Genomic DNA, 23,585 nt, shown 5'->3' on the forward strand with positions numbered 1-23,585 from the left:
AGTCAAGATATATCTCTATCCTTTTATCAAAACGTACAACAAACGTACATTTGAAAGTTGCAATTCAAAATAGTTGCTTCCCGGGGACAAAATCCCCAGACTATTCTAGCGAAATACGTCTCCCAATTGTCAGACCGCCTCTATATAGACAACTTGTGACTAATAATTCAGCGCCTGTCTTGGGAAGTAATTGTTTTAGAATAGCCTACACAGCTCACGTGATAAAAACACTAATGATAGAATGACGACTTTAGTTCCTTACTTTTAGTTCCTTACAGAAATATCAGAAGTTGCAAGTAATGTATTTTAACGCTAACGCAATAATTTGTTTTCCATACACGTAGGCTAATTAACGACTAGCTTTTATTAGCACCGATGACGGAGATTTTGACACATGGGATGTAGAATTTGCATCATCGTGGACGGAATAAAAGTATTGATGATAAGGCTAAACTATTGTTCAAATTCCAAATATAGTTAATTATAGTGATTATTTTTTGTCTTAAATTGTTTCTTAACGCTTTTCATAAAATGTAAGGACTTTTAAATTGCCCCCAAAACATAGGACTCACCTACCACGTTACGCCTCTGCAGATGTTTCTCATTGTGGCACAAGGAACCTCCTACTGGACGTTTTGTGAAACGTACCGCAATAATAATTCCATGGGTGTTCACAGATTAGCTAATTCACAGGCGAAGTTGATCATTTTTGAGCGGATCCGTGCTTCTCTACTGTTGCCAGACTAGTATCAAAAGAAAGTTTCATACATATATAAATGATTGATGCCAATATTATTTTGAAAGTATTGACGCGTCACTTTAATTTTGACAATGCGTCTGTCGGAAGAAATTCTTGAGTTGAGTTAGGAGAGATTCAATTTGTATACTGGAGGAGCGACTGTGAGGAACGAATTATTAATCATGAACACAGCAGGTACGTTTTCTCTCTGTAGGCTGTATGAGAACTGTCAGTTGATGTCGAATTTGGTTCAGCAAGATTGATTTAATGTACTGTAAGAAAATATATTACACAATCAGAATTGTATATGTTTTTTAACAAAGATGCTTAATAATCGGTGTCTGTGATCTAGATGGTCCAATGGTGACTATATTATACTATGTAGAATGCATTTAAATGAAGGCATTTCGTTGTTTACTTCGACATTTCTTTGAGAAGCCGAGTCATAAATCAAGACATTATATACTTTTTATTCAACCACTATACGGGACATCTTTAGTTGTTTTAAGTTCGCGGTCAAAACTGTCTATCTAGTTCTGTAATGAACTTCATTGTTTTGTTTAGAAAAGTGGCAAAAAACGCAAGACAACATTCGTGTCTCACAGCGCTGATCAGTTCCAGGACAAACCAGACCATTTGCCTCTCGTTACATGCCTTTAGCTGGATTGCTGTCAATAGTAACAGGCAACATGTTGCAGTTCTGTCCTCAGCCGTGCGTCTGTACTCATAGGCATTTGCCTCGCGAACAGGCTAAGTTTACTTTAATTTCTTTTTACACTAAACTTTTCCATTGAAGAGAGGTGAACTGCACACTCAGCGCAGAAGGTAAGAGAACTGGGACGGGGCTACTCAAGTCGACTTGATCGCCATGCAGTCCCATGGCACCACCATCTCCTCACTCCCACCTCCTAGTCATTCACAGCTTCCTTGTTGACTGGCACTCTAATGGGATTATTTCACTGATGTCAAGTGTTTGTGTGTAGGCAATAGTCATGTGATGCGTATGCTTTGTCATGGAGGTGACTGGCCGAATTGCTTTAAAGTCACTGAGTCCTCCTGAATCACAAAGTCCATTTCATCCCTAGACTTCTATCTTTTACCTTCATTTATGAGTGCTTGATGTCATCAGAATGGTGTCGCTCTCTTGCAGTTTTCAAACACCTCTCTCTCCCCCCGTCTCTCTCTCCTTCCTTCTCTACAGGCATGCAGAAACCCCCGTTGGCCCCCAAACCAAAGATCATACAGCCACAAAGGCCAAGGTCGTGCCCCTCCTCAACCCCGAAACAAGATGGCCCCTCCCAGGCTCACCCAGGCTCCCTCATTACACCAGTAAAGGTTAAGCCAGCTCTGGCCCCGAAGCCGTGTCTCTCCACTGCCCTGGAGTCCAAAACGCTCTCCAAAAACAATGGACGTCTCCACCAAACCATTGTGCAAGACGGCAAGACACTCTTGGAGATGCCCAGAAATGTCGGCCACCTGAACTCCAGAAATGGAATAAGTAGACAGCAAGAAAACAAGAAACCTGACTGGGATTATATAATTCCAATATGTCTCTGTAGCCGAAAGGACTGCCTGTGTTGGCGGCATAGCAACGCAACAGATATGGTGATTGACAAAATTGAAAGAGACTGGAGGATGTTACATAGTCCGAGTAAAACAACGGAGTCCAGAGTGAAGCCTGGGCCAAGATATCGACCTCGAGAGAACAGAGGGGGTAACAAGTGTTCAGCTGTCCACAACAACAGCACGTCTCTGCCTGACGTTTGTGTACGGGCTGTGGAAATGGCCACAAATGACCAACTGTTAAACCCCAACATCGTGGAAGCGATGTCCGTTTGCAACACACGGACCCGAGCCGACAACATCTTCATTGTGTCCAGTGCCACTGGCCGGGGAGAACAGGACGGACACAGCGGCTCCACCATCATTTGTAAAGACACTGACAAGTCCAATCACAGCCCAGCTGTCTTCAGGAAGCCCCTCCCTTTGCCACAGCAACCTGGGACGTTTGCCCTGGTTGAACAGGAAACCCCGGAGCAGGGGAGGGGTGGAGTGGAGAGGAGTGAAGAGAGGGACTGGGCGGAGGGAAGGCAGCGGATGGAAATGACCGTCAGAAAGGTGAAGGAGCCAGCGGAGAGGAAGAGCCTCCCATCTCCCTCTGTCAGCGAGCCGGCCGGCCAGGCTCAGGACATGCCTGGTGGTGGGGCTGGTACCAGTGAAAGCTGGACGGGCCTCCCATCCTCCAGAACACCCGGCCCTTCCCCTGCACCTGTCACCCCACCCAGAAAGAAAGCCTTTCTGTCTGAACCAGAGGCACAAGCACAGATCTCTACCTCCTCCTCTCAGCACCTCCTCCCCCTCGCTTCATTACCCTACCTCCCACAGGATGTGGATGAGGAAGAGCTGCAATGGGTGGATGACAGGGTCTATGAAATGGAGTTATCAGTAGACAAGGAGGAGGGGGAAGCGAGGGAGAAGGGAGATGAGGGAGGGAGGAGTGGGCAAGTGGAAGAGGAGGAGATCTATTGTAAAATAGTTTGTCACCCTCTCTCTACTAGTCTGCCCAACAAGACGGAGCTCAACTCCGACTGGTCAGTCAATGTGGCATCCAGTGGGCGTTCCGAAGAAGATGTTGATGCTCCAAACAGGATGTCCTCCGTGCCCAATAAACCACCGAGACACAGCTCCCCAGCCGCATCGTTGCTGAAGAAGGAGCTGTCGGAGGAGCAATATGGGGAGGGAGGAAAGACCTCCCAGAGGGGGGATAACGGAGGCGTTGTTACTAAGGCCACACAAGACGGCGGATCACCAAGGAACTCCAAAGCGATGAGAGAACTTCCTGCAACCCCGCCAGACAACGCAGCATCAAGGAGTAGCATCCTTCAGACACCGCTGTTGCCTTCAGCTGTTGAGCGGAGCACAGGCAACACAGAGATAAAGGGCAGCCCGCCCACGCTGACACCGCCAAAGTTGTCTCGCTCCAGCCTGGTGAAAAACAAGTCCAAGTCCTTTTCCTCCGCTGACCTGACCCCCTCTGATGGACAGAAAAGGAACTCCTTCCGGAGGCTGCTGGACTTGAGCATCTCGGTCAATATGCTGCCCAAGCTGCTAGCCAAGGGAGGCCGGCCCTCCGACTGCTCCTCAGCCGACCCCAAGGTTGAGCAGTGTGTGGACAGTCAGGACACGTGCCTTCAGGATGGCCTGGACGTGTCAGGCAGACGCAATTTCTGCTGCCCCCAGCTGGGCAGGGAGCAGAGTGTGGACGGGGACGAGTTCTGCTCCCCCGGCGCGGAGTGTGCTTTGGACGAGGAGTACGAGAACGTGCCATATTACGAGGAGATACCCGACTACGTCAACCTTCCGGTGGGGTCGGGACCACGAGGAGGCGGGGCTGGAGCTGAGGGTAGGCCGGCGGAGATGTCGGAATGGGACGTCCACCTGCGTGGTGATGATGATGATATCTACGAGGAACAGGAGCCCTATCACCCACTGGAGAAATACACTGAACCACGACAACAGCCCAGTGGGAGGTATCGTTGTTTTGTTCTTGTCATCTTTCTTTCCTTTTTTCTTCTGCTTTTTTTTTGTTCCAGGTAACATGACTCTGAGCCTGTTGTTTCTATTTATTTAAAAGAAGTAACTTTTGTGTGTTTTGTTGTTTGTTTCACTGGTGGAGGAGAGGTGAAGGGAGATCAGATAGGGGTGTGGCAGATATGTAGTGGATTGTGTACCAAACTACTCTCATGGAAAAAGAACAATTGGCAGCTCATAGTATTGAGTCACAAACTGAGGTTGTCAATCACCTAAATAGTATAACATTCCTGACAGGCCTTTGTTGGAGTTTTTCTGTCATTACTCATGACAGATAAAGGGGAAGTATTGTCAGCATGTAGTGTTAGAATGTGCTGCCTGGTGATGTTACTTGACTGGCACTACGCTTACTCACGGCATGACCTTGTTCACCAGATATCTCTGCCCAAATGCAGATTAGCTTCTCGGGGGGGGGGACCTAAACATCCACCTGCATTTGAGCGGGATTGAACACAGTGTGGCCCTATGTCCTGCCCCCAGCAAATAAATCCATTAGGTACACCACATAATCCGTGAAAACGGATCCCTCACAGACCGTGAGTCATGTGGCCGTGGCTAGCTATATAAAGCAGGCAGACAGTCATTAAGGCATTTCGGTGGCAGTCAATGGGGGATGAATGGGCGAAGGAGGGCCTAAGACACTGTGAGTGTGCTATGGGCATTGTTGCCAGGGGTGTTAGTTACCTGGCAATCATCACCCTGATAGGTCTTCACGCACAACAGTTGTCTAGGGTTTACAGAGAACGACGCGACAAACGAGCGGGTCTTGGCATCTCTTTAGTGTGTATGTTTATTGAGGTATGGATCATAATTTCTCCTGGTCCTTGAACGACCGGCGCTAGTTGGCATTTTAAATATGTAAAGCAGCTCAGGATCAGTTTGTGCAACAAAGTTTATTCTTCTGTGTTCTTTGCCTTGAATCACCAGCTTAGTGTATTAGACAGGCCACAGTGGTTCACAGTGGAACAGTCACATGGGTTTAACACCCAATGGGTTGCTCACTAACGCAAAACAGCCATAGGTTTTACTGCAACTCTACGGTAAACAACGCACATGGCCTCAGAATACATTAAGGACAAACCTGTGGTTTGTAAATTAAAGGTTTGAAATTCAACCATTCTGGGTTATTCAAATTTTTACCATCAGGGAACCCCTGTAAATTATTTGAAGAACCCTTTTTTTTTGCTCAAAGAAACATTTGGAGCTCACTTTTGAGGGGAGTGTTTGTCATTGTCTCATCAGGTGCCGTTATTGCCTATGTGGAACGGTTTCCATTACCTACCTGTAAAACCAAACCAAGAACTAATCTCTAGAAATCTTGATTTCTCTTGTCCATTATCGGAGTGATCAGGCAGATCAGTCCAGACGACTATCACACCAGCTAACGCAAGAAAATGGGTGATGGTCATCGAATGAACTCTAAAAGGTTTTTCAAAAAGTCTGATTATTTGACTTGGTGGTGTTTTGGTCATATTTTAGCTTTGTGTTGTCAGTCCAGACCTTGGATATGGGTAGCGTGGCAGATTTACAACCAGGCTGTTGTAACGTTTGGATTGGCCCCCGGCCTACACATCTATCCAAACCTTTAATTTCCTCAAGTTTAGGTCAACAAGCTGGCAGTAGTAGAGAGAGGGGTTACTGGTTTGGACCTGGGCCTTCTGTTTGTGTTTGGAATGGTGGAGGTATCCAGCTGAGGCCCCTCAGCTGACCCAAGGCAACGCTCCGGCACCTGGGTTTGTTCAGTCTGCTAGACCCATTACAGAGTCTGTTTCCTGTGTTCCCTGTGTGGCAACTCCAGGAAGGGTTGGAGCGCCGCGGGAATGCCGATACTGACATTTGTTGCGAAAAAAGACGCCTCCCTGATATTCGGCGATGTTCTGACTCAGCACCCAGTTCCCCTCGAACACGTTCTGTTTTCTTTACACAGACCTCCCTATCCTAGGTGTGAGATTGGGAGTTAGAGGATGTTTTTACAGGTGTGAGTGTGTGTGAGTGTGTGTGAGTGTGTGTGAGTGTGTTCCTACTGACTGTGATCTCTTATCCCATCAGGAGCTCTGTAGATGAAGACATTGGTCAGACGGATGATGGACAGTCAGATGAGGACGTCATGGTTCACAGTTCAGACGAGGACGATGGCAGTTCCTCGTCCAGCAAAGGAGAACCTGAGCAGTCTGGACAAAGCGAGGTGAGAGACTAATGGAAAATACACCATGTGAAGAGAATCGCAGTACAGCGGATATGTTTCTGGTATTTGATCATGGTAAAAAAATTTTTACCCATGTTTGTGTGCCCCTGTCTATGTCAGGCTGACTTCGTCGCAAAGAAGAGCAAGACAGTCCACATTGCCAGGGAGATCATGAGCTCAGAGAATGTGTTTGTCAATGTCCTGAAGCTCCTCCATATTGTAAGTATGCTAGCCTTCTGTTGCATTTGCTAGAAACACAGTGTGTTGACAGGCTAACGTTAGCCCACAAAACCCTGGTTTGTTTTTCTTTTTGGTGTAATAAAATATCCAGTGAGCCAGACTCTTCCAGATGTGTTCGGTTAGGCTAACCTCTGTGGCACACCCTGTCAGGAGGGACGTGGACTGGGATGCAGGCCTCCTCATCTGCATGACCTACATTCCTGTCAGCTTCTCAGGGCTTCCAGCAGCGGTCTGATCTGACCATTATAGTCCAAGTGAAAGGAATCATGTAGCGTTTGTTTTGACCTGGAGTGTGGTCACTTACTGTAGAGGTGTTTTGGTTGAACTCTGTGATTGTTTATTTTGCTTGAACCCGTTGTTTTACTGCAAAGCAGCTTGTTTGATATATATATATATATATATATATATTTAAAATTTCTTACCAAATGGGCGTGGTTATGAGTGGCAGATGTCAAAGTTCAACTAGTAGAGTTTGTGCTAACTAATTGCACAAGTCCAGCCATTTCTCCTAGCACTCACGGACGTGTGCGCGCGCTCGCTTTAATCAAAAGTTTGAAGACGTTGTAGGTCTACACGGGAGAGGAAGTAGAGGACTCAGAACATGGAACTAAACAGAGTCACTGGGTCTAATACCACACGGGGGGGGGGGGGGGCAGTCAGGAAGTGATGCAGCGTCCATGTGTTTGAGTCCAAATGAGCAGTCTGTCAGTCCTTTTAACTTAATCAGCAACACTTGTGTCCAGTAATGGAAAATGCATTGTGGGCTTTGCTGACTGTAGGCTGGGGTGGGGGGGCTTGTTTATAATTCTTTTTGTGGGGGTGCAGATGCAGATGTCTGCCACAGGCCATGTCCCCCCCACCACTTGTTCCAGCCTGTTTGGAGCTCTTCTACTGTGTTCTGTAAGCAGTTTGCTCACTGTCTCATAAACCACAACGTTCAGCAAACACCTCCGGCATAGTCAGTAGAATAAGCAGAAACGGCTTTCTCCAGGAGCCCGAAGACTCGACCTCTCCTCCCTCTCTCCTCTTCCCCCGCACTCCTCCTGTCCTCCTCCTCTCTTTTTTTTTTTAAGAGGACCCAGTGTAGGGGACCCTTGAAACAAGCATGGCTTTCATGTAAGTAGAGGTCAGAGGTTGAGGACGGCTCGTCCTTCAGATGTGAAGTGATCCAAACGGCAACGTTTGACATGGCGTGTTCAGAGCTGTGTCTCTCTCTGAGTCCACCTGACCCGTCTGTCTCTGTCCCCCTACAGGACTTCCGCGACGCCGTGGAGAAGGCGTCCTTTCAGGCTGGGAAGCCCGTGGTGGAGGAGCGCGTTCTGAACCAGATCCTCTACTATCTGCCCCAGCTCTACGAACTGAACCAGGACCTCCTCAGAGAGCTGGAGGAGAGGGTGGAGCACTGGTAATGCCACTGTAGAACTGGATTCTCCTCACACCACCGTGACAACCCAAAGCCCAGCTGTGCTGCTCCGTGATTTCGCATCGTTCTTTCCAGTAACTATGGTGGATGCGTAAGGCCAGTAAAAAGAAAAATGGCTTGGCTCAGCAGTGTGAAAAGCCCTTTTGAATTATTATAATTATATCTGTAAATGTACCAATTATAAATGGGGTGACTAGTTCATAATAACTCGTTCCACAAGACCATTTATCGTTTTTATTGTATTGAATACCAGTTTCAAAAAGCAGGAAGACTGCTCAGAGTTGTATGTCCAGTATATCATGGTTAATATATCATGTATCCAGGCACTCTGTGCTGTGTCATGTATAACAACCCTTAGCCATGGTATGTTTATTTAATTAACCGGTATCTATCCAATTCAAATGATCAATGACAACCTGGTCACAGGCATTGAATCAGGACAGGACAACACACAGAGCTTCATAACTAAAATATATAAATACGATATAAATACTGTATACAAGAGTGTAAACAAAATGACCCTATATACAGTGAGACACGTGTGGATAGTTTTCACTGATTCAGTGTCGTCGGATAGCATGTAGAGTACACACACACACACACACACACACACACACACACAGTGCATATCGTCCATACATCACACATCCTGGCCAAGTAGCTGTTAAACCTACACTCACAGTACTGAATCGTCATTATTCAACAGCACTGACTAAAATAACCCCTTTGCATGACTAAAACTCATCCATCAAGTGGGAAACCACAGATTAAGGTGGTTTCCCACATGAAACCAAATATTGCCAATCTCCTGCCAATCACTGTGATAGTTGTGACTGAAATAAAGACTTCAGCTTGTCTAACCGGTCTGCTTTTTACTGACTAGGAACGAGCATGGCCGGCTCGCGGACATCTTTGTGAAGAAAGGACCCTATCTGAAGATGTACTCCACATACATCCGAGAGTTTGACAAGAATGTTGCTCTGCTGGATGAACAGAGCAGGAAGAACCAAGCCTTCGGGGCAATCGTACGGGAATTTGAGGTAATGCTGAGACTGGACCAACCTTCTTTTAGTGGGTTATCATTACAATTGTGGCATATACAAGGAACACGCTGTTCTCTGTATTTCTGTGTCTCAGGCAACTCCACAATGTGCCAACCTGGCTCTGAAGCACTATCTGCTGAAGCCCGTTCAGAGAATCCCCCAGTATCAACTGCTGCTCACAGGTAACTGAGGGATTTTTCTAGTTTATTAACATTGCTAAACTTGGATGCAAATCTGGCTCTAGTTGGAGAAGGCCACCAAAAATGGTGACTGTGCCTGAAAAACAGGGTTGATCCAGTCATTGTTTTTGAAGTTATTTCCAAACATTTAGGCAAGTCAGCCCTCTGGAATCAAATGCATGCTCAATGGAAAATGACTTTCAAAACACGGTGACATTTAAGAACACTGGCGGATCATTGCACAATATCACGATCAAAATAACAGCAAAACAGTCCAAGTCATGGACAAGTATTGAATCAACCGTACACTGCCATCTAGTGGTAAAATAAGTCACTGCAAATGTTTTGAGAATTCTTCTCATATTTTTCCTCAGTAAGCCACTCATAATAAGATTTGGAAGGGCGGCCCAGATCTGATTAAATGACATAACAAAGCTTAGTGTTGCATGAGCCACATGGACTCTCAGTGCCAAGATGTGCAAAATGTTTCTCACCAAGTCCCTGGTGTATAATTCCATTACCTAACCAGCTTTTGAATGTTGTTTACTAGCATTCTGATGCTTTCACTACATTCACAGAATTGATTTCCCAATACATGGAACTGTGGACCTATTGTTCTGCGAAGTGGTTGTTTCCCAGTCTCATTATATTGTCTGTTTTCTTTTCTTTTTTAATGTTGCGTTATTTCAGACTACCTGAAGAACCTGTCTCCGGACTCAGCTGATTACAAAGATACGCTAGGTAAAGTACTTAGAATCAAAGATGATTCTGTCCAAAATCAATCTTAAAATACCCCTACATTAAATCATTCTAGATGTATTACAGAATAAAGGGACTGAACAGCCAAAGTTCTGAAAATCAATCTAGAGAGCATAAAAAACATAGTAGCCACTGAAATAGCCACTGAAATGGTTTGAAGTGGTTTGAAGCATACATTTTTACTGAAATAGAAGCCTAATGCTGTATCCAATCCAACCATCTCCACCCACAGCGGCCCTTGGCATTATGAAGGAGGTGGCCAACCATGCCAATGACAGCATGAAACAGGGGGTAAGGAGAACGCTGTTTATTAGCATTTTCGTCATTCAGCAGACGCCTATATCCATAGCCAACCACCAGTTCTCACCCCTGCACTTCCCTCAGGATAACTTCCAGAAGCTGATCCAGGTTCAGTGCAGACTGAATGGGCACCATGAGATCGTCGCGCCTGGGAGGGTGGGTGAATGCTTTTGCATGTGTATATATTTTTTTCCTCATCGGCTTCTACAGAGGTTTCTATATCATTGGTGTCTGACGTGCTGTGTGTTTCAGGTGTTCCTGAAAGAGGGGGTGCTGATGAAGCTCTCCAGAAAGGTCATGCAGCCCAGAATGTTTTTCTTGGTGAGTTGAGAACAAATAACAACATGAGAGGGTCTGCGTTGACCAGAATATGAACAGAACCTAACGGAAGGGATGTTGTGAAACGTTCTGTGACTCCTTGGTCGTTCTCTTCTGCTTTGCCTCTTCTGAACCACATCCAGCAGTATCTCTTTTCCCTCTTTAGTATTGGCGGTGTACTTCTAGCGGAACTTGAGTTGATATGTATGAATTCATTTACGTCAACAGTTCAATGACACGTTGCTGTACACCACCCCTGTTCAGTCTGGACAGTTCAAACTCAACAACATGCTGTCGTTGGCTGGGATGAAGGTAGGCGCTCATGTTTTGCCTATATAAAGGTACCGTATTCCCATAAACCCCGACCCTAACCCCATTCCCTTATAACCTAACCCTAACCTTAGTGGCACCGTTAACTAAAACCTCATCTTAAACCTACCCCCTTTTACCTCGCTATTGTCTTGTTTTGTCTTGTCTCTATTGTATCCATCCCACCTTGATTTCATTAACACATCAGGGTAGGACAGAGATATATAGCCCCTGTGTCTGTGCACACTCCTACTGGATGTTAAGAATTAGTTCCCTGAGCTGACCCTAAGCTGACCCTGACCCTAAGCTGACCCTGACCCTAAACTGACCCTGACCCTAAACTGACCCTGACCCTGACCCTGACCCTAAACTGACCCTAACCATAAGCTGACCCTAACCCTAACCCGACCCTAACCCTTAGCTGACAAGCCATTTAGCATTGGCCGGTGGTATTAATTTCCTTCCAAAATTATATTTTCAACTCCCGTAAAAGAGGCTGTAGGCTAATAATCTTTATGGTGACAATTCATTTATGTTTTAGGTTAGCAAGCCCAGCCAAGAGGCCTTCCAGAATGAGCTGACCATTGAGAGCGTGGAGCGCTCCTTCATTCTCTCTGCCAGGTGGGGATGTTACTGCCTTTAAAATCGTTTTCTAGTTCATTGAAAATGTTTGCTTTTTTAGTTAGGATCAGTGAAATAAGACATTTTAGTATGTTAGGTAATGCCTTCATCATGAGCAATTTACAGTAAAACATATAGCAGACATTGTAACAGGGTAATATGCACTTATAGCTATATAAAACGTATAAATATTGTCCCATATGCTCACCACCCATTGTACAGTAAATTATTGTCATGTTTGTAATAACTTTGTTCTTATAATAGGGTAAAAAAATAAAATATATATATATGCCAACATGTGACACCACAAAGTGGTCAAGTGGTAAGGAGCATTTGGCCAGTAAAGGAAAGGTTGCTGGTTTTAATGGGGTCAGGGTTAATTAAGGCAATTATGATTCTGCCAATAATGCAGCTCACTTTCAATCTCTGTTAAGGGTTATCAGATCACTTACTAGAGAGAGCCATTACTGTAGCCTGACACTTCCTGTGCCTTCTTCTGTAGTTCAGCAGTGGAGAGAGATGATTGGCTGGAAGCCATCTCTACGTCAATCAAGGACCACACCAGAAAGAAGATCTCCTTTATATCCAGCAAGTCTCTGGAGGAGGTACTGAATATATGACAAGACGGTGTCGTTCATACACATGTTGAATAGCATATTTTAGCAATAAGGCACGAGTGGTGTGGCATATAGTTAATATACCACGACAAACAGCTGCTCATAGGCACGACACAACATAGAGTTCCTGGACAATTCCAGGAACTCTAGGAACTCTATGAACAACATAGAGTTCCTGGATCCACTCCTTAGCCATGGGCACTGTATATTGGCCATACACAAAACCCCAGACGGGCGTTATTGCCATTATGAACCAGTTACTGATGTAATTTAGTCATAACCGTGGTATGCATGCAGCTTTCAGAACTCTAACCACCCAGTTTGTAAGGCTTTATAATGGCATTGCTGTGTGTCTTTGTCGCCAGTTGGTTAAGTACACTGATCAGCCATAACATTATGACCACTGACAGGTGAAGTGAATAACACTGATAATCTGGTTATCATGGCACATGTCAGTGGGTGGGATATATTAGGCAACAAATGAACATTCTGTCCTCAAAGTTGATGTGTTAGAAGCAGAAAAAATGGGCAAGCAAAAGGATCTGAGTGACTTTGACAAGGGCCAAATTGTGATGGCTGGCTGACTGGGTCAGAGCATCTCAAACTACAGCCCTTGTGGGGTGTTCCTGGTCTGCAGGGGTCAGTAGCTATCAAAAGTGGTCCAAGGAAGGAAAAGCGGAGAACCGGTGACAGGGTCTAGGGTGGCTCATTGATGCACGTGGGGAGTGAAGGCTGGCCCGTGTGGTCCCGTCCAACAGACGAGCTACTGTAGCTCAAATTGCTGAAAAGGTTCATGCTGGTACTGATAGAAAGGTGTCAGAACACACAGTGCATCGCAGTTTGTTGCGTATGAGGCTGTGTAGCCAGACACCAGTCAATGTGCGCGTGCTGACCCCTGTCCACTGCCGAAAGCGCCTACAATGGGCACGTGAGCATCAGAACAGGACCACGGAGCAATGGAAGAAGGTGGCCTGGTCTGATGAATCACGTTTCCTTTTAGATCACATGGATGGCTGTGTGCGTGTGTGTCGCTTAACTGGAGAACACATGGCACCAGGATGCACTATGGGAAGGAGGCAAGCTGGCGGAGTTAGTGTTCTGTCGGGAAACCTTGGGTCCTCCCATTCATGTGGATGTTACTTTGACACATGCCACTTACCTGAGCATTGTTGCAGACCATGTGCACCCTTTCATGGCAACGGTATTCCCTGATGGCATTGGTCTCTTTCAGCAGGATAATGCGCCATGCTACAAAGCAAAAATGGTTCAGGAATAGTTTGAGGAAAACAACAACAAATTCAGAGTGTTGACTTGGCCTCCAATTCCCCAGATCTCAATCCAATTGAGCATATGTGGGATGTGCTGGACAAACAAGTCCGATCCATGGAGGCCCCACCTTGCAACTCACAGGAATTAAAGGATCTGCTGCTAACGTCTTGGTGCCAGATACCACAGCTCACCTTCAGAGGTCTAGTGGAGTCCATGCCTCGACGGGTCTGGGCTGTTTTGGAGGCAAAAGGGGAACCTACACAATATTAAGCAGGTGGTCATAATGTTATAGCTGATCGGTGTATCTATTTTACCCTCTTATGTACAGACATTGCCTGAGGAGATTGGCAGTGGGGCCCCCCTGGGTTCTAAGGCCCCTATCTGGATCCCAGACCTGAGGGCCACCATGTGTATGATATGCACCTGTGAGTTCTCCCTCACCTGGAGACGACACCACTGCCGAGCCTGTGGAAAGGTGAGGTGGGGGTTTCCACTGGGACCACCCAAATAAAACACCTGAAAAAGGCTTTATGGAAATGTCTGAGAATGTTTTAATTTCTACAGCAGCATGGGGAGAAAACGTGCACACTTTTTTTTTTTCAAGATATTGGATTCTATTTAGTGTGTTTTGCCTACGACATTGTGTAGTGTATCTACATGAACGTAGAAATGCCACACACAACTCTTTGAGAAAGGGTGGGATTTGGTGAGCGTTTGGTTCATGTTTTACCATATCTTCTGCGTCTTTGGTGGTAGGTCGTGTGCCAGTCGTGTTCCACCAACAAACAATGTCTGGAGTATCTGAAGAACCAGCTGGCCAGGGTGTGTGATCAATGCTGCGTCATACTACAACAACAGAGAAGTAAGACGTGTGTGTGTGTGTGTGTGTGTGTGTGTGTGCGTAAAGAACCAAGTTCATGTATAGGATATAGCAGGAGTTACAATATTTATTTATTTTTGTGGAAGCAAGCATGTAAATGTTAGTGCCAGAACCATATTCAATGTTCCAGGCAACTGGAGTGTGTTGACGTAAACATGTGGACAGTAGAGAGGGGTAGATGGGAACCAAGTCAGTGGTTAGTTGCAGGTAACATAGTAATGAAAGGAAGCAGAAGCAGCGTAATAATAATAATAATAATATTAACAATCAACAGAATTATTGTATCAACAGCGTAGCTTGTGTGGGTGTGTCCAACAACCCAGAGGGTTTGATCAGTGCTTCATCGTACTAGTGCAGCAGGCCAGCCTTGGTGAAACATCTACAGTGGGGAGAACAAGTATTTGATACACTGCCGATTTTGCAGGTTTTCCTACTTACAAAGCATGTAGAGGTCTGTAGTTTTTATCATAGGAACATTTCAACTGTGAGAGAAGGAATCTAAAACAAAAATCCAGAAAATCACATTGTATGATTTTTTTTATAATGAATTTGCATTTTATTGCATAACATAGGTATTTGATCACCTACCAACCAGTAAAAATTCAGGCTCTCACAGACATTTTTTCTTTAAGAAGCTCTCCTGTTCTCCACTCATTACCTGTATTAACTGCACCTGTTTGAACTCGTTACCTGTATAAAAGACACCTGTCCACACACTCAATCAAACAGACGCCAACCTCACCACAATGGCCAAGACCAGAGAGCTGTGTAAGGACGTCAGGGATAAAATTGTAGACCTGCACAAGGCTGAGATGGGCTACAGGACAATAGGCAAGCAACTTGGTGAGAAGGAAACAACTGTTGGCGCAATTATTAGAAAATGGAAGAAATTCAAGATGACAGTCAATCTCCCTCGGTCTGGGGCTCCATGCAAGATCTCACCTCGTGGGGCATCAATGATCATGAGGAAGGTGAGAGATCAGCCCAGAACTACACAGCAGGACCAGGTCAATGACCTGAAGAGAGCTGGGACCACAGTCTAAAAGAAATCCATTAGTTACACACTACGCCGTCATGGATTAAAATCCTGCAGCACATGCAAGGTCACCCTGCTCAAACCAGCGCATGTCCAGGCCCATCTGAAGTTTGCCAATGACCATCTGGATGATCCAGAGAAGGAATGGGAGAAGGTCATGTGGTCCGATGAGACAAAAATAGAGCTTTTTGGTCTAAACTCCACTCGCTGTGTTTGGAGGAAGAAGAAGGATGAGTACAACCCCAAGAACACCATCCCAACTGTGAAGCATGGAGGTGGAAACATCATTCTTTGGGGATGCTTTTCTGCAAAGGGGACAGGACGACTGCACCATATCGAGGGGAGGATAGATGGGGCCATGTATCGCGAGATCTCAGTAAGAGCATTGAAGATGGGTTGTGGCTGGGTATTCCAGCATGACATCGACCCGAAACACACAGCCAGGGTAACTAAGGAGTGGCTCCGTAAGAAGCATCTCAAGGTCCTGGAGTGGCCTAGCCAGTCTCCAGACCTGAACCCAATAGAAAATCTTTGGAGGGAGCTGAAAGTCCGTATTGCCCAGTGACAGCCCCGAAACCTGAAGGATCTGGAGAAGGTCTGTATGGAGGAGTGGGCCAAAATCCCTGCTGCAGTGTGTGCAAACCTGGTCAAGAACTACAGGAAATGTATGATCTCTAATTGCAAACTAAGGTTTCTGTACCAAATATTAAGTTCTGCTTTTCTGATGTATCAAATTATTAGGAACACCTGTTCAATTTCTCATTAATGCAATTATCTAATCAACCAATCACATGGCAGTTGCTTCAATGCATTTATGGGTGTGGTCCGGGGCAAGACAATGTCCTGAACTCCAAACTGAATGTCAGAATGGGAAAGAAAGGTGATTTAAGCAATTCTGAGCGTGGCATGGTTGTTGGTGCCAGACGGGCCGGTCTGAGTATTTCACAATCTGCTCAGTTACTGGGATTTTCACGCACAACCATTTCTAGGGTTTACAAAGAATGGTGTGAAAAGGGAAAAACATCCAGTATGCGGCAGTCCTGTGGGCAAAAATGCCTTGTTGATGCTAGAGGTCAGAGGAGAATGGGCCAACTGATTCAAGCTGATAGAAGAGCAACTTTTACTGAAATAACCACTCGTTACAACCAAGGTATGCAGCAAAGCATTTGTGAAGCCACAACACCCACAACTTTGAGGCGGATGGGCTGCAACAGCAGAAGACCCCACCGTGTACCACTCATCTCCACTACAAATAGGGAAAAAAATGTGCACAAGCTCACCAAAATTGGACAGTTGAAGACTGGAAGAATATTGCCTGGTCTGATGAGTCTTGATTTCTGTTGAGACATTCAGATGGTAGAGTCAGAATTTGGCCTTAACAGAATGAGAACATGGATCCATCATGCCTTGTTACCACTGTGCAGGCTGGTGGTGGTGGTGTAATGGTGTGGGGGATGTTTTCGTGGCACACTTTAGGCCCCTTAGTGCCAATTGGGCATTGTTTAAATGCCACGGCCTACCTGAGCATTGTTTCTGATCATGTCCATCCCTTTATGACCACCATGTACCCATCCTCTGATGGCTACTTCCAGCAGGATAATGCACCATGTCACAAAGCTTGAATCATTTCAAATTGGTTTCTTGAACATGACAATGAGTTCACTGTACTGAAATGGCCCCCTCAGTCACCAGATCTCAACCCAATAGAGCATCTTTGGGACGTGGTGGAACGGGAGCTTCGTGCCCTGGATGTGCATCCCACAAATCTCCATCAACTGCAAGATGCTATCCTATCAATATGGGCCAACATTTCTAAAGAATGCTTCCACACCTTATTGAATCAGTGCCACATAGAATTAAGGCAGTTCTGAAGGCGAAAGGGGGTCAAACGCAGTATTAGTATGGTGTTCCTAATAATCCTTTAGGTGAGTGTAATTATGTCATGCAATAAAATTAATTACTTAAAATTCATACAATGTGATTTTCTGTTTTAGATTCCGTCACTCACACTTGAGGAGTACCTATGATAAAAATGACAGACCTCTACATGCTTTGTAAGTGGGGAAAACCTGCAAAATCGGCAGTGTATCAAATACTTGTTCTCCCCACTGTAGGTGCATGGTGGAGTACCTAGCAACCGTCTGACGTGCTGATTGGCTTCTGTTCACCATGATCATCTGGGATTGACAGGCTACTGTCATCGATAATAGGCTGCAAGAAAATAGACTTCCTGTTCCAGTAATGTACTAAGCAACATGACTTCAAATGACAAGCAAAATAGAGCAGAAAAATGAACTGCCCTTCTCCGACTGACGTGGTGTGAACAAATTATGTATTTGCTTTAACGTGTTAGCATTCTAGATAAAACACTGCTAACACTCCTGGTGTTAAATCAGAAAATGACTTCATTCCCATGCTTGCATAACTCAACATGGTATATATACAAATCTGGGGGAGTGCACGTCTGTTAAATCAGAAAATGACTTGATTCCCATGCTTGCATAATTCAACATGATTTATATCACAATACAGGTGCTGGTCATAAAATTTGAATATCATCAAAAAGTTGGTTTATTTCAGTAATTCCATTCAAAAATGTTAACTTGTATATTATATTCATTCATTAAACACAGACTGATATATTTCAAATGTTTCTTTTAACTGTGATGATTTATAACTGACAACTAATGAAAATCCCATAATCAGTATCTCTGAAAATTTGAATATTACTTAAGACCAATACAAAAAAAATGTTTTTAGAAATGTCGGCCAACTGAAAAGTATGAACATTAAAAGTATGAGCATGTACAGCACTCAATACTTAGTTGGGGCTCCTTTTGCCTGAATTACTGCAGCAATGCGATGTGGCATGGAGTTGATCAGTCTGTGGCACTGCTCAGGTGTTATGAGAGCCCAGGTTGCTCTGATAGTGGCCTTCAGCTCTTCTGCATTGTTGGGTCTGGCGTATCGCATCTTCCTCTTCACAATACCCCATAGATTTTCTATAGGGTTAAGGTCAGGCGAGTTTGCTGGCCAATTAAGAACAGGGATACCATGGTCCTTAAACCAGGTACTGGTAGCTTTGGCACTGTGTGCAGGTGCCAAGTCATGTTGGAAAATGAAATCTGCATCTCCATAAAGTTGGTCAGCAGCAGGAAGCATGAAGTGCTCTAAAACTTCCTGGTAGACGGCTGCGTTGACCTTGGACCTCAGAAAACACAGTGGACCAACACCAGCAGATGACATGGCACCCCAAACCATCACTGACTGTGGAAACTTTACACTGGACTTCAAGCAACGTGGATTCTGTGCCTCTCCTCTCTTCCTCCAGACTCTGGGACCTTGATTTCCAATGGAAATGCAAAATTTACTTTCATCAGAGAACATAACTTTGGACCACTCAGCAGCAGTCCAGTCCTTTTTGTCTTTAGCCCAGGCGAGACGCTTCTGACGCTGTGTCTTGTTCAAGAGTGGCTTGACACAAGGAATGCGACAGCTGAAACCCATGTCTTGCATACGTCTGTGCGTGGTGGTTCTTGAAGCACTGACTCCAGCTGCAGTCCACTCTTTGTGAATCTCCCCCACATTTTTGAATGGGTTTTGTTTCACAATCCTCTCCAGGGTGCGGTTATCCCTATCTCTATTAATGTGCTTGGACACAGAGCTCTGTGAACATCCAGCCTCTTTAGCAATGACCTTTTGTGTCTTGCCCTCCTTGTGCAAGGTGTGAATGGTCGTCTTTTGGACAGCTGTCAAGTCAGCCGTCTTTCCCATGATTGTGTTGCCTACAGAACTAGACTGAGAGACATTTAAAGGTGTTTTGGGTTAATTGGTTGATTAGAGTGTGGCACCAGGTGTCTTCAATATTTAACCTTTTCACAATATTCAAATTTTCTGAGATACTGAATTTGGGGTTTTCATTAGTTGTCAGTTATAATCATCAAAATTAAAAGAAATAAACACTTGAAATATATCAATCTGTGTGGAATGAATGTATAAATTATACACGTTTCACTTTTTGAATGGAATTACTGAAATAAATCAACTTTTTGATGATATTCTAATTTTATGACCAGCACCTGTAAATCTGGGGGAGTACACGTCTGTTAAATCAGCAGATGACCATCCGTACAGACCAGTTAAGATGTTACTTCCAAACAGTGAATATGTGATTGATTTATTAATGTGTAAATGACAAACGACAAACTAAATAGCACTGTGTTAATTTCAGCACATTGATGATTGACCTTTGTTTTGTCCCTTTTGCAGGTGACCTGACCCCATCTCCAACACTCTCCCCTGGTGTAAAGTCCTCCTTTGGTTTCACCAGGAAAACCAAAAGGATCCCGGCTGCTCTTAAAGAGGTGACAAACAATTTGAGTAATTGGGTAAAACCTGGATCACAGGAAGAAAACTTTTTTTGGTTAATAAGCAAAAAACTAAGAAACCCTGTCCCAAAGGAAAGAAACCTTCAGAGAAACCTGACTTAAAGGGAATACGAATTGTCCTCCTGCTCCCGGTCTAAACCTTGACCCGGACCTACAGTAAATAGAACAAAAATAGAAATGCAACATTTAACGTGTTGGTTTCATGTTTTATGAGCCAAAATAAAAGCAGACAGTAATTGTAATGCAATGATCTCGCCTATTGCTGATCTAGGTGTCGGCCAATACAGACAACTCCTCTATGAGTGGCTACCTTCAGAGGTCAAAGGGCAATAAGAAGCAGGGGAAGAGGCTGTGGTTCGTCATCAAGAACAAGGTCCTGTATACATACGCTGCCAGTGAGGTAGGTGTTGCTAGCAGGGGTGGGCAATGTTCTTCACTGGGGGGACCAGACTGAAAATGCCACAGAGCATCTTGGGCCAGATTACTGTTGTAATAAACTTGCTTAAAAAACACACAGCATAGCTAACTCTGTTAACTTGCATATTATATTTATGCATATTTCTTTTCCATGCCACAGAATTTTCATAATCTTACTTAACAATTTAGTTTAACAATGTTTTTTTTGTAATATACTCTGTTAACAACTGTAATTATGGCAGGCAAAGGCCTAGGAAATCCCTTTTCAAGGTTAATATTCAACACAAATGTTGCAACAAGATTTTACTTTCAACTCAACAGAGTAGGATATATTACATAAGGTATATTGTTAACAAGTTATTAGGGCAGCCATATGTCTGACATCACTCAGAGCAAATGTATATTTGCCACTTCACACAGTATATTTTTTTGTACTACATGCTTTCAACGACAGCTATTCAGGCAGCCCAGACCCATGAAATCAACTTTTAGGGCTACTCACTTATTATGAACAAGAGAGCCTCGTATGGGCGTTCATAAGTGAGGTCAAGTCAGGAGTCATTTCTGTTGAAGCAGTGTGCAGTACTGCTGCAAGATGTTCGTCAATGAGGCTGGATCTGTGCGTGCTTGCTCTGGAAGCGCCTCTGCAATTCATATTCTTTAAAAACTGCGACGTTAGCTTTACTTAAGCAAGTTGCAATACCTGCAACATCTGCAAATATTTTTTAAATACCCTGCCTTTGTTATACATTTTTCATATATCGCTGGTCGTATTGTAAGAACGAATGGCGCTGGGCCATATTGTCGTGCTGGTTCATAGATACGTATCATAGTGACGCACAAAGCTTGTTTCAACTTAAAAGTATTTTGAACAGACAGTGAGTATAGTATGATACCCCCCTTGGGGGTGCAAGGGGTGCGGTTCCAGAGGGTGGAGGGCGAGTGTTTGGTGACGAGTGCGACCGTGCTCTGCCTCCGTCATTAGTTATTGTTTGAATTTTCACTTTTATAATGTGTTTCAGTGGGACGATTGCAATGCGACGTCAGCTGTGGTGTCAATGTGTGGCAGGATCGTCAGAACGCTGCACTTATTACTTGGAGTGCCACAGGAGTTTTAATTTGAAATAAAATATGCAGCAATAAATAAAGTAACAATCTGCAGAGCTCGCCAAGTATTTTTATTTTGTATTATTATTCATAAAGTTTTGGATTTAATGTGGGCCGGATAAAATGACTCAACGGGCCGGATCCAGCCAGGGGGCCTTATCTTGCCCAGATCACTATACAATTTAACTGGTATACTATGTACAGTGATCATGACAAATGTGTTGTGTGGTCTGTTTAACAAATGGGTGCTAAGGCAAAGAGGCCTTATAGAAATTAAGTTAAGGACAGACAATTGCTCTGCTGTTTTTTTTCTACAAATATCTTATTTTGACATATCTATGCTATCTGTTCTTTTACAATTAGATAAGAATCTCTCCCTTCTGCCTGTGTTGTAGGATGTAGCAGCGTTAGAGAGTCAACCATTGCTGGGCTTCTTGTTGGAGGAGGAGAAAGAGGGGCCAGACTCTCAGAAACAGCTGTTCAAGCTCTATCACAAAAACACGCTTCACTATGTTTTCAAAGCCGACGACAGCCAAACAGCCCAAAGGTAGAGTACAGAATGTTTATAACGCTGAGTGATTTAAGTGTAGGTAGACGCTATAGTGCCCTAAGGAAGTCCACTTCCACCTGAACTTATTCTCATTCAGTATTATTCTCAGGTAACCAACAACAAACAGTGGTAGACTTGATGTACAATAGACAAATATACTCCATACCAGTGAGAGTTGTTACATAGGCATAAATTAGCTTCTCAGCATTCAGCTGACATATTTGCAAGCTCTTACCTGCGATAAGACATAGAGTCTACTAACATTGTGTTATTTATCTTTGACAGGTGGATAGACGCATTCAAAGAAGCCATGGTGCTTTGACCATTCTTTGTCAGCAGTTGATTAACTGTACATAAGCAGTGACATAATGGAGGCATGGCCCTGTCACTATGTATGATAATGTGAATATTATTTAGGTTTCTGTTATAAGTGGTCATACAGTGGATGTCTCCACTGAAAACCTCCACAGAAGGCATTAAATGCTGATACCCCCAAAATAGCCTTTACAAGCCGGAACAACGTACACACACTTTGTTGTTGCCATGGAGTAGATAAAAAAAAAATGTGGTTGGCATTATGGCTCTTAGAGGACAGATTTTTAAAGCTGTTGTACACATTTGAAGATAGCGTTTGCAGCCAGTTCCTTGTACGTAACAGTGGTAACGTTTTGTTCCAAGACGTCGCCATATCATTACAAGTGTAGATCGATTCACCTCTTCACATTGCCTACATCTGCAGTTCTTTGGGTTTGCTGTTAAGGTTGAATGATATGTTATTTTGATGCATTATTCAGTCAGAATGTTTCTGTCCCAGGGTCAGGGTGTTTTCTCAGGCTCCTGTCCATCACACCACTGCAGTTATGTAATCAGCATAAGCACAAGTTACTACATGGCCATGTATGCATACACTATTTCAACATATTCAACTGGTAGAAACACATTCCAGCCTGGATGTGAGTACAGCAACTACCATTTCAATATAGCAAACAATGTGGGATTTCCAACTTCGATGGTCGTCCCTCCCAATCGCCCGGTCGGAGTCATGCCATCCAGACTTCCATCAGGTCATGAGGAGAGATCCGCCAATTACTTACACAAGAATTGACTACGTCTCCCATTATGGCATGAGTAAACCTATGATACCAGCAGGACGTTCATTGAGCTCACCAAAGTTCCTATATTCAGTAGAAATTAAGAGGCTGTGATTTCCAAATACTCAACAGTCTAGCTTCAGTCCTCCACATTTACTGGATTGGGTGAACGAAAAAAAAGGGTTGGGATTGTGTTCACTCAAGAACACAAATGTTGATATGAGATAAATATCAATATCTCTATTTCTAAATAAGGCAATATAATTCTGTATCTTATTGTAATGTGTGTAAATATTTATCGATATTGCGTTTACACAATTTTAAATAAATCAAGTTTTACTGTTTTTTTATATAACTGTCTAACATGCTTATTAATAAATACTTTTCATCAGTGTTTCACTTTCATATTCAAACCCACCAAAAGTACAGTACGAGTCAAATTCTCGTTTTTCATCAAATTATCTTTGTGTAAAGAAAATCTTAACTCATCAAAAACTTAAAATGAAGATAGACGAAGGAATAT

At 44.1% G+C, this 23,585-nt stretch overlaps 1 protein-coding gene across 2 annotated transcripts; it reads left to right on the forward strand.

Moving 5' to 3' along the window:
- The first annotated feature begins 697 nt into the window (after positions 1 to 697).
- LOC105021808 (FYVE, RhoGEF and PH domain-containing protein 6) lies at positions 698 to 23,384 on the forward strand. 2 transcript variants are annotated; one of them, XM_010889737.3, is made up of 20 exons: positions 698 to 934; positions 1,941 to 4,269; positions 6,380 to 6,515; positions 6,636 to 6,734; positions 8,009 to 8,160; positions 9,062 to 9,218; positions 9,316 to 9,403; positions 10,091 to 10,141; positions 10,392 to 10,450; positions 10,544 to 10,615; positions 10,712 to 10,780; positions 11,006 to 11,089; positions 11,628 to 11,707; positions 12,210 to 12,312; positions 13,922 to 14,068; positions 14,350 to 14,455; positions 19,779 to 19,873; positions 20,169 to 20,297; positions 21,817 to 21,968; positions 22,257 to 23,384. In XM_010889737.3, the coding sequence occupies exons 1-20, from the start codon at positions 922 to 924 to the stop codon at positions 22,291 to 22,293; spliced, it is 4,158 nt and encodes a 1,385-aa protein (XP_010888039.3). In that variant the 5' UTR covers positions 698 to 921; the 3' UTR covers positions 22,294 to 23,384. The 2 variants fall into 2 exon arrangements, with proteins under 2 accessions (XP_010888039.3, XP_019895944.2); XM_020040385.2 differs by lacking the exon at positions 698 to 934 and adding an exon at positions 1,421 to 1,564.
- Positions 23,385 to 23,585: the final 201 nt, after the last annotated feature.

Source organism: Esox lucius, chromosome 19 (genome assembly GCF_011004845.1).
Source record: "Esox lucius isolate fEsoLuc1 chromosome 19, fEsoLuc1.pri, whole genome shotgun sequence".
NCBI lineage: Eukaryota > Metazoa > Chordata > Actinopteri > Esociformes > Esocidae > Esox > Esox lucius.